The sequence below is a fragment of the Suricata suricatta genome, chromosome 8, assembly GCF_006229205.1.
Source record: "Suricata suricatta isolate VVHF042 chromosome 8, meerkat_22Aug2017_6uvM2_HiC, whole genome shotgun sequence".
In the NCBI taxonomy this organism is placed as follows: domain Eukaryota; kingdom Metazoa; phylum Chordata; class Mammalia; order Carnivora; family Herpestidae; genus Suricata; species Suricata suricatta.
In genome coordinates this window covers 12227387-12238668 of record NC_043707.1, presented here as the reverse complement: position 1 = coordinate 12238668, position 11282 = coordinate 12227387, and the positions used below count along the sequence as shown (strand labels likewise).

The window sequence follows — 11282 nt, the reverse complement described above, 5'->3', positions numbered from 1 at the left end:
GGAAGCAGAGTCAGAAGACTAAGACAGACCTTGGGTCCAGCCGTACATAAAGCCTGGATCTCTCAGTTACCTAATCAGTGAAATGGCCCATTTTGCTTAAGCTAAGGAGTTGGGTTTCTATTCCTTGAGACCAAAATAGCCTGGACCAGTACACAAGTAGAAATGTAACAATTTGCTGGGAGTCTCACGGTTCCTGACCATTCATGTAACAGACATTTAAGGAGATCCTCACCATTCCTGTTATATAACACTGCATAACAAGTTACCCCAAACTTACAGGCCGAATACAGTCATGTACGGTCTTCACAAACGCTGTGGGGCAGGATTTGGGAGGAGCTCAGTTGGCCAGGACTCCGTTTGGGGTCTCTGAAGTGGCTGCAGTCGGCCGCTGGCTGGGGTTGCATCATCCAAAGGCTTGACTGGAGCTGGACAGTCACTTCCAAGGTGCCTCATGTGTGTGTCTGGGAGGCTGGAGGGGCTACTGGCCACAGGGCTCGGGTCCTCACCACGGGGCTCTAGGGGGACCTTCACGAGGGGCAGGCCGCTAGCTGGGCCAAAGAGGGAGGCACGTTGCCTTACGGGGCCTGGCCGAGAAGCACACACCACACCCCACTCCTGCCCTCCTCCACTGGCCACACCAGGCCAGCCCCAATCCACATAGAGCAAGGTGGATCACCAGGGCCCCTCTCGAGGCTGGGACCCAGGCCAAGCACCAAACACATGTCAGAGGCTGGAAATGCGGTGAGTAACATGTCCTTAATTCCTAATGAGCACTCAGCCTCAGGCTCGACAGAATGCAACCACTTTGTCCCCCAAATCCTGACCAACGCTCCCCTTGTGGATGTTCCAACTTTTAAGGACAAGGAAATCCTGCCTATTAAGGAATTGGAGTTGGGCGCCTGGGTAGCTCAGTTGGTTAAGCTTCTAACTCTTGATTTCAGCTCAGGTCATGATCTCAGTTTGTGAGTTCAAGCCTCACACTGGGAGGAATGTGGAGCCTGTTTGGGACTCTCTCTCTCCCCCTCTCTCCATACCCCCTCTGCTCATTCTCTCTGCTTCTCTCAAAATAAACATTTACAAATATTGTTTAATTTTTTTAAAAAAGGAATTAGATTTAAGGGTCTAGGCATAGAGTTCTTTGGTCTCAGAAATAACACTCAGGGGACAGTTAAAAGGTCTTCTGTCCCTCCGTGACCCATCCCTCCTTTGCACACATCGCTGCATGTGGCTGGACCTTGACTAACTTGATCACAGCTACGCCCCCATGTCCTGCCCACAACATTCATTCCGTAAACCCCTGAACTAGCCCCCGGACAACGGTATGTAACTGCACCGTCTCTTTTTGTGTGTCAGGGGCGAGAACTCTTGGGCCCGGGTTCAAATCCCAGCTCTGCCACTTAGTAGCTGTGAGATCCTTAAGTCTCGCTGTCGTCCTCTGTCAATGGGACTGAAACATGTGCTTTGCGAGGTCACATAGACCCAGGGAGTCGTGAACACAGGGCACAGCACGGCACCTGGCAGGCAGTAACCACCGAAGGCAGGCTGGTCTTTCCTGCCAGTGCTCCTACCTCCACCCGGGGACACCGTGAAAAGTTAGACTCAGGACTGCACCTTCCCTCTGCCCTTCCTTAAGGCCCCTCTTGCTCTGGGCGCACCTGCAGCACCTCCCAACCCCCCTGTCCACCAATCCTTGCTGGGGGGTTGATAAAATTCAAAACAAGACAAGCCAGAAGACTCTAGTGGAGCCAGCCCCTTAGAATGACAGGTCTTTGGGGTGTCCTCAGTGAAATTTCATGGCTGCTTAAGCAGAAATGTGCAAACGGAGTTAAGAGCCCACCATTTTAGACGTTTAAACATTTTCTCAGGGTAAAAAAAAAAACTTCTCATGTAACTTCAGCCCTAGTCAAAGCCCTCGAACATCATTCACCGGTCCACCTCCCAGGGGGAAGAGGAGGAGCTCGGTCCTGAGATTGCCAGAAGATGAGAAAATCAGACAATGGAATGAGCCCAACTTTCAAATGGACTGAGAAATGCCGGCGTGGCTCCGCTCCACCCACCGGCGCAGCGGCTCCCCGGGTGACCCGCGTCCAGCGCGGGGCAAGACCGCCACTTAATGGCAGCAGCCGGAACTGGAAGGAGTGCACTGACATTTAGGAGCATCTTTCACAAGCTCTTAACCTTTACACCATGTCAATAAAAAGCCCCATTAACATTTAAAAGGGATGTTTCTGGGTGTCCACTTGGAATGAGTGAGAATACACTCCAAGAACTGGATTATGTATCTCACCGGTCCCAGATCTCCAAGAGTTTACTTCCTTCCACGGTAAAAAAAAAAAAAGCTGGCCCAAGAAATGGCCAACAGCCAAGGGCCACCAGCTAGCAACACGGTGACTCTTGAGGAGATCGCCAGGACCGGGGGACCCTCAGGCTGACCTTTTGCGTTGGCAAATCACACCCAGCAACAACTTCTCCCTCTTCCTCCTCTCTCCATTCTGGGTCTTAAAAACATTTAAACATCACATCCAGGAAGTTCCCCTTAGACCTTCAGGGGGGATCAGACCTCTGCTTCTGTACCCCCAGGCCCCTTGCGCTTCCTCCACCAGGAGGCCCTCAGCTCGCCACACTGCCTTGCACTCAGCGACGGGAGCTTTCTGGGAAAGCGGGCACAGAGCGCCCACCTATGCCCGCCTGTGTACTTGCACGTTCCTCACAGAACACTCAGAGCGTGCCAGGCACCAGGGGTGCAAGCGTGAAGCAGACGCGGGCGCACCACCACCCATCTTCGTAACCCAGGGCCCGTCGAGCGCAGTTCTCAGTAAATGCTGGCCAGACGGATGTGTCCCCTCCCCAGTGTAACTTACCTGCATCAGTCACTTCCTGTAAGAAATAAACTAATGCTGGGAACTGCTGTGGATCCCTTACGCAGGTGAGCAGTCTTCACACCTCCCCCACTCGCACATGCATTTTGATTGGTTTGTGTGGTTTCCTTATTTTCTTTAAACACTATTTTTTTTCTTAAGTTTTATTTATTTGAGAGAGAGAGCGAGCATCTGCATGAGCAAGGGTGGGGGGTGGAAAGAGAGAGAGAGAGAGAGAGAGAGAGAGAGAGAGAATCCCAAGCAGGCTCCACACTATCAGCGCAGAACCGACATGGGGCTCAGTCCCCAAAACCATGAGATCATGACCTGAGCTGAAACCAAGAGTTGGACACTAGACTGACTGAGCCGCTCAGGTGCCCCTGTGTGGTTTCTTAATAAATGGAATTTGTCACTCACATTTAAAACTTCGGTCTCACACATGACTCGTCCTTGTGGTTTCTCTACATCTGTCAAGGTGCATTCCTGCAGAGCACAGGCAAGCAGGAGCCCAGAAAGCCTGGCTGCTTTACACGGGGTGGGAACCGTTCATCCTGCCACACGGCCTCCCTCCCGTTCTCCTGGCACTGAGGCCAACGATGGCTGCTGTGGGTCCCCTCACCCTTGCTGAGGATGCTCCTGTCCCTGCACTTCTCTCAGGTCCTACGTGCCCCTCGAGGAATCTCAATTTAGGACCCCAGCTTTGTGCCCGTGTCGCCGAAGAGACAGATCCGAGATGAGCTGCAACACGAATGAATGGGCAGTTTTATTGATTTTTACCTCCTAGTAGCAGATACTGGCTGTGCAGTTCCCAGCAGGGATCTCCGGTGCGGGGGGAAGTTCAGGGACAAGGCGAATTCCGACAGGTACCTCGTTAGCGGACCAAAACCCCACGTTTACTGCAATTCTTACAAACGAGTACTCAAGATGAAGAATCACATTCTCACACCACTAGCACAGCTTAAATACTTCTTTGACAAAAATAATAATAATAAATTATCTTCAACTCAGAAAATAAATTGTGCTCAGCAGAGTGACAAGAGGGTCCATTCATTGCATTGCACCAAGGGCTGGATGAGGGAGGGCAGGCCGGGGCACCTGCGCTGGCGGGAGAACGGGGCCGACGGCACGTGCTGAACTTGGCTGAACGCATGCTTGAGGCCAAGGGCGGGTGGTGGTGGTGGTGGTAGCCCCTAGGCTGCGGCCTGTCCCGCGTGAGATTCCCCTGCCCTCTTCCTCCTCACGTTCGCCTCGTCTTCTGTTTCTTGGCTTGTCTTTTTGCATCTTCTGGGCCACTATTGTCAGAGGCTGTCTGGCCAAGAGCTCGGACACCCTGTATTCGACTTGTCAACTGCAACAGCAAGGGAATGAGCTAGAAGGAAAGAGAGGGGGTGAGAAAGACAGACACCAGGAGGAAACTTTTGCCCAGAGGGACACGAGCCTCACAGGCCAGCACGCCTCCTCCTTCAGGCAGCTCACCATCCACTGTGTGCGAACTGGTGACTCTCGGTTCAAGACAAGGCAGAGAGGTCTTGGCGCTGGTGAGGGTTGGCAGAGACACGGGGACAAAGGACTTGGGGGAGATGTTACAAGAGGCTTACGGCCTTGAAAGGCCCTTGATAAAAGCCCTCAACAAAGTAGGGACGCAGGGAACGCACCTCAACATCGTCAAGGCCAGATATGAACAGCCCACAGCTACTCTCCTCCTCGACGGGGAAAACCTGAGAGCTTTCCCTCTAAGGTGAGAAACACGACAGGGATGTCCGCTTTCCCCACTACTGTTTCACACGGTGCTGGAAGTCCTGGCTTCATCAACCACACAACAAAAAGAAATAAAAGGCATCCAAGTTGGCAGGAAGAAGTCAAAGTTCCACTATTCATAGACGACATGATACTCTACGTGAAAAGCCCAAAAGACTCCACCAAAAAACTGCTAGAACTGAGAACGTGAATTCAGCAAAGTCGCAGGATAACAAAATGAACATACAGAAACCTGTCACATGTCTCAACACCAATAATGAAGCAGTAGAAGGGAAATCAAGGAATTGATCCCGTCTGAAATTGCACCAAAAACCACAAGATACCTAGGAATAAGCCTAATCAAAGATGTAAAAAGATCTGTACACTGAACGCCGTAGAAAGCTTATGAAAGAAACTGAAGAAGATGCAAAGAAATGGAAAAACATTCCATGCTCGTGGACTGGAAGAACAAACACTGTTAAACGTCTGTACTATCCAAAGCAATCTACACACTTAATGCAATCGCTATCAAAATACCACCAGCATTTTTCACAGAACTAGAACAAACAATCCTAACCCTTGGATGGAACCGCAAAAGACACCGAACAGCCAAAGCAATCTTGAACAAGAAAAGCAAAGCTGGAGGCATCACAATTCCAGACCTCAAGTATTATTACACAGCTGTAGTGATCAGGACAACATGCTACTGGCACAAACAGACACACAGATCAATGGAACAGAATAGAAAACCCAGAAAAGGACCCACAACTATATGGTCAACTAACCTTCAATGAAGCAGGAAAGACTATTCAATGGAAAAAAGACAGTTTCTTCAACAAATGGCGTTGGGAAAACTGGACAGCAACATGCAAAAGAATGAAACTGGACTACATTCTAAAATTTTTTTAACGTATGTTTAATTTTTGAGAGAGAGAGAGAGACAGAGAGAAAATGGGGGACAGTCAGAGAGAGGGAGACACAGAATCTGAAGCAGGCTCCAGGCTCTGAGCTGCATCACAGAGCCTGACGTGGGCCTCAACTCACAAACTGTGACATCTTTACCTGAACCGAAGTCGGACACAACCGACTGAGCCACCAAGGCACCTGAAACTGGACCACTTTCTTATACCATACACAAAAATAAGTTCAAAATGGATGAAAGATCTAAATGTGAGACAGGAAGCCATCGAAACCCTAGAGGAGAACACAGGAGTAACCTCTGTGACATGAGCTGTACCAACTTTCACTAGACGTGTCTCCTGAGGCAAAGGAAACAAAGTCCAAAGGAACTACTGGGATTTCATCAAGATAAAAAAACCCTTCCGAACTATAAAGGAAACAACCAACCTTTGGAATGGAAAAATATATTTGCAAATGACATATGTGTTAGACAGGTAATATCCAAAATCTATAAAGAACTTATCAAACTCAATACCCAAAAAAATAAGTGATCCAGTTAAGAAACAGGCAGAAGACATGAATAAAATAGACATTTTTTCACAAAGAAGTCATCCAGATGGCTACAGACACATGAAAAGATGTTCAACATCCCTCATCATCAGGAAAATACACATCAAAACCATGATGAGATACCACCTCACACCCGTCAGAGTGGCGAAAGTTAACTCAGGCAACAACAGATGGTGGCAAGGACGCGGAGAGAGAGGAACCTTTCGCACTGCTGGTGGGAGTGCACACTGGTGCAGCCACTCTGGACAACAGTATGGAGGTTCCTCAAAATGTTAAAAATACAACTACCCTATGACCGAGCAATTGCACTAGTAGGTATTTACCCAAAGGATACAAAAATACAGATTCATAGGGGCACATGCACCCCAATGTTTAACAATAGCCAAACTATGAAAAGAGCCCATATTGTCAATGGTCATTTGGATGAGTGATAATGATGAATGGATAAAGAAAATGTATCTCTCTCTCTCTCTCTCTCTCTCTCACACACACACACATACACACACACACACACACACACACACACGGGAATGTTACTTGGCCATCAAGAATAATGTGATACTGCCATTTGTAACAACATGGATGGAACCAGAGTATATTATGCTAAGTGAAACAAGTCAGAGAAAGACGTATACCACACGATTTCACACATATGTGGAATTTCAGAAACAAAACAATATGAACACAAGGGAAAGAAAAAAAGGGAGAGGGAGGCAAAACCATGCGAGACTGTTAGAGGTGAGCGGAGTAACGGGTTAAATGGATGGCGGGGACTAAGGAAGGCACTTGTTGTGATGAGCACTGGATGTTATACGTAAGCTCCGAATCATTAAATTCTGCACCTGAAACTAGTATTACACTACATGTTAACTAACTAGAATTTAAGTAAAAACATAAAAATAAATAAATAATAAAGTAAAAATTTAAATAAAAAAGGAAGAAAAGAAGGGAGGACCAGGGACTGGATCTGCGGCCTTCACACTCCGACACTGCAATGTCCTATCTTCTGCAACACAGGACCCCTCACCGTGTGCGGGGGGGTCACCCTGAACCTGCGCTTTCTGGCAGGGCGTCTGGATCTCCTACCTTGTCGTGGTTGTAGCCGGCCAACAGGACGAGCAGCGTCAGAGGCAGGGCGATGTAGGAGCCCTGCGCGATGTCCTGCTCGGGCAGTTTCCTCTGTGGACACCAAGACCACCATCACTGCTTTGCAGGCTCCCCACTTCCCCGCCGCCCGTCATCCCACCCCTCGGCCCACCTAGCCGGGGCCCAGGCATCCACGGGACCCAACTCTTGCTCTCCACGGTCAGGAAGGGCAGCGACTTGGGTACATTTCCAGGTGAATCCTCTGCTCCCCGAACTCCCCTGCTTGCTCTCTGACACTCTGGGCCAGACAGATGCCAATCACAAGACAAGGTAGGTCTCACTCTCTGAGCCTCCACTAAACTGAGGAAACCGAGCTGTGGGGAGTGGGCAATCCCTGAGGCTGAGAAGTAAGGGGCCTCCTTGTGCAGAGGCCCAGCTACACACCAGGCTCTTGCCTGGAGGGGGGTACGGAGAACCCGCCATGCTAGGCTCAGGCGCACAGCGACAGATGAGCTGGTCCCAGAGAGTCACTCTAGTGAGGAGAGGAGGCAGGCTGTGTCCGAGTGGCCATTCACCCTTCCAACAGACCCCCAACTTTCATCTGGGCCAATCAGAGCACACACACGCCCTGCCTCCCTTGCAGCTAAGATAGCCAGGGACTTAATTCTGGCCAAGACTACATGAATAGAAGCGTTTGGCCACATATCCAGGCTGTTCCCTAAAAGAGCAGCAGTGTGCCCTCCCCTCCCACCAGCCAGGTATGCCATCTGGGGGAAAGATGATGTGCTAGGGGATGGCAGATGCCCAAGAGAGGGGGAGGCTGGGTCCCCGATACGTTGGGGCTTCTGTACCATTCCTGTACTGCTCCGTCCTGGATGCTGACACAAGACAGAAACTGCCATCTTATGAAAGCCCCTGAAATTCTGGGTCTCGATACTAGCAAATGAACCTGTACCTCACAAAAGAAACAAACAGAAACTTGCAGGTAACGACAGAGCAAGTTAAGGAGCCAGAGCACTGGTTCTCAAACAAATGTCTAGGGAACCCCCTTTCAGGAGACTTCCAAAGTCTGAACCATTTCTGTAACAACACTGAGATGTTATGTGCCTTGTTCGCTCTCATTTTTTCACAAGTGAATGGTGGACCATTCTGGAAGTTATGTGTGATGACACCATCACTCTGACAGATAACAATATAATAAGTAAAAACAGATTACACCCCTGTGAACTAAAGCTCTTCCAAAATCTCGACGACTTTTAATGGGGAGGTAGGGTCCTGAGGTCGAAACATCTGAGGAGCACCCAGGCTGGGGAAGGACACTGGGGCCATGTCACCCCGAGAGGGCTGAGGCAGAAAGGGACGGCTGCTCAGAAATGAAAGAACTGGGGCGGGAACAGACTTCCACCTCCAGCGGCCTGTCCCTGGTTATCAGACAGGTCTTAGATCCCAGCTGACTCTCTGTGGAAGGAAATACTGAATGGTGAAGCCGCAGGGGGTGAAGGCCATGTGACCCCGGGCAATCGTGTGAAGCCTCGGGCCAGGCACGACTAGGCGCTGACACCAAAAGCACCTACTGCGGGGGATGTGACATCCAACGAGAGCAGCTGCGTGAACTGTCAGCGGTGCATGAGACATGGACCGGATGCAGCTCTCGGTTTGCACACTCGACAGGAGAACGAGGCGGAGCGCTCGTCAGGGCCCTGCTGATGCTCGGCAGAGTCGTCCCTCCAGACAGCTGGAATGTTCGGGAAGCCACATGATGGGAGGTCAGGCACCTCCTTCTGAGTCCCAGCTCTGCTGAGGGAGCGCAGTTCCTCACTTATGCTCTCTGACGGATGGCACCTCCCCGGAAAGGTTTGTGTGAGGACCAGCACTGGGTACCCTTCAGGGGTGGACGCTCCCTTCCTTGTCACATGGGCCCCTGGTCTCCCAGGCAACCCTGGTAGGGGGCGTGTTCTCAGAAGTGACAGGCACATTCTGGGCCGCAGCCATGAGGCGCAGCAGCTGCCCGGCTGCCACCCAGCAGCATCTCTGTTCCCGTCGCCAGCTGCCAAAGTGTCTCCCTGGATCCGGATGAGTCTCCTGGTGGGGGGGTGGGGAGGGGCGGCAGGAGGGGATGTCCGAGATGACCGTCAATGCCCGTCACAGAGGCCCTCTGCCTCTCACTGGGGTGCAAACGTGCCTCCACACAGGGACGGAAGGTTCCCTACGTGCTCATGTCGGTGACACCTTCCAACCACGTCTCAATGTGGGGAACAAGGTACATGCTTCCTCCCGGAGTCACCAGAAAAACTCTACTTCAGGTAAAATTTGTATTTGCCAAGTCACTGAGCGCGAGCCCCTCATCAGAGATGCTCAGAGAGCAGCGGAAGAGCTGTGTTCAGGCCCCGCCTCCGCTGCGACAAGCCGGAGCCTTCCCTGCTCAGTCTCCTCCTGGGTCTCTGCTCCGCTCGACGGGAAAGAACCCCGACCTACCACGCATCCAGGACGCCGTTTGAAAAGCACAAAATGGTAGCGTGTGTGCATGTGGGAAAGATAAATGTGGAGCTACTCTTTACACCCTTCACCAGGAAAAGCCCTAAATGGCTAGAAGTGGAAATGTATAAAATGTAACCATACAGGTACTGATGGAGAAATAAATTCCTCTAAGACTGGGAGGGGGGGAGTTTTTCCAGACTATGACTCAAAATTCAGAAGCAATGAGAAAAAGAGTGACACGTTTTGATATAAAAAACAAACTACACGTTTGCATAATCCAAATGAAAAAATAAATGATAAATTGGGAAAAGACGTGGACAACGTATATCGTAAAGGTTTAATATCCCTCTTATACAAAGAGCTTATGGAATAGATAAAAAAAAATAGGTCCTAGAAAATCTAGAAACAATCCAGAAAAATCTAGAACCATCTAGAAAAATAGTTTCAAAAGTAAAGCGTTCCCAGAAAGGGCAATACCTGGGTTCTGAACCCCATGGATGAGAAATGCAGGGGACAGTGACGGAAGATGCCACCTCTCATCCGTTATGCTGCAGAAAACCTTTAATTTTTGTTCCCCTTGTGGGCAACAGGGGTGCTCGCACACAGTGCTAGTGGGAATGCAAATAGTACAGCCCTACGGACGGGAAGTGGCACCATCAAGCGATATTCTAGAAGCACTGACCCTGTGACTCAGCAAGCCTTTCTTGGAGTCTATTCCAAAGACAGACTGACATTCAACAACATGCACACACCAGGCCCATCACTAAAGGGTCATTTGTAACGGCAGAAAACTAGGAATTACCCAAACATCCATCAGGCAGGGCCTAACTGAAGATGCTACGATAGAGTCACACAAAGGAGCACTATGCAGGTGTTAAAAAGGATCAAGAACTGGCTAAATCCACTGCTGTGCACACAGCGCTCTTTAAGAAGGGAAATGCGGAGCTGCTGCTCTTCACGCCGATAAGGCCTGCAACAAAGATCAGTGCAGTAGCTACGAGGCCCGATTTTCGTTTTGCTGGGCTCCACTTTTACTCCCTCCACCAAGCGCACAGTCAGTGGGTTAGAGGCTGGGCCCTGGAGCCCATCTTCGCTGCTGCTGTGCGCATTTAACCCCCCGATTCCAGCGCCTGCCAGCTTTGGGAAGCACCGTCTACAGAATCATCCCACGAACGTGAGGGCCACGTGCGTGTTCTTTGCTCTGCTCTGTTTCTCGGTCTGGTCCATACAGGATCCAGTGGGCCCCACACACTGCCAGTGGCTCATGAGATGAGCAAGTTTCTTTTAGTCTACAGGTACCCCGCTCCTGTGGTTTGTTTGTTCCCCTCTCTTGTGATCTGTCAAGTCAGTGAGCTTCCAGGTTATTGTCCTGCAGTTTCTCACCACCTGCACCTTGCTGACTCATGCCTGCGGCATCCTTTACCTGCTCCTGCATCCTCCCTATTCCCGTAAACTGGCAGCAGGTTCTAGAAGTTTGGGCAGAGCAGGCGTCACGCGGCTCTGGCTGGAGGGCCACGATACCCCAATTGTGACACAGTGGTGACCCCTGTCCCTAAAAATCACTCCCAAGCCACCGACCTAAACAAATCCCCTGCCTTCACTGACAGCTTTCTCCTCACAGGGAGCCGAAGGCATCAGCACTCGAAGAAGCAG

At 50.5% G+C, this 11282-nt stretch overlaps 1 protein-coding gene across 1 annotated transcript in view; it reads right to left on the bottom strand.

The window, feature by feature from the left end:
- Positions 1 to 3597: 3597 nt before the first annotated feature.
- NOMO2 (NODAL modulator 2) overlaps positions 3598 to 11282 on the bottom strand; it is a 54423-nt gene continuing 46738 nt past the window's right edge. Inside the window, exons 30-31 of the mRNA XM_029946785.1 lie at positions 7152 to 7244; positions 3598 to 4227 (exon numbers count right to left, since the gene is read on the bottom strand). Coding sequence (XP_029802645.1) covers positions 4096 to 4227; positions 7152 to 7244 — 225 coding nt within the window. The 3' untranslated portion in view covers positions 3598 to 4095. The remainder of the gene's footprint in view (positions 4228 to 7151; positions 7245 to 11282) is intronic.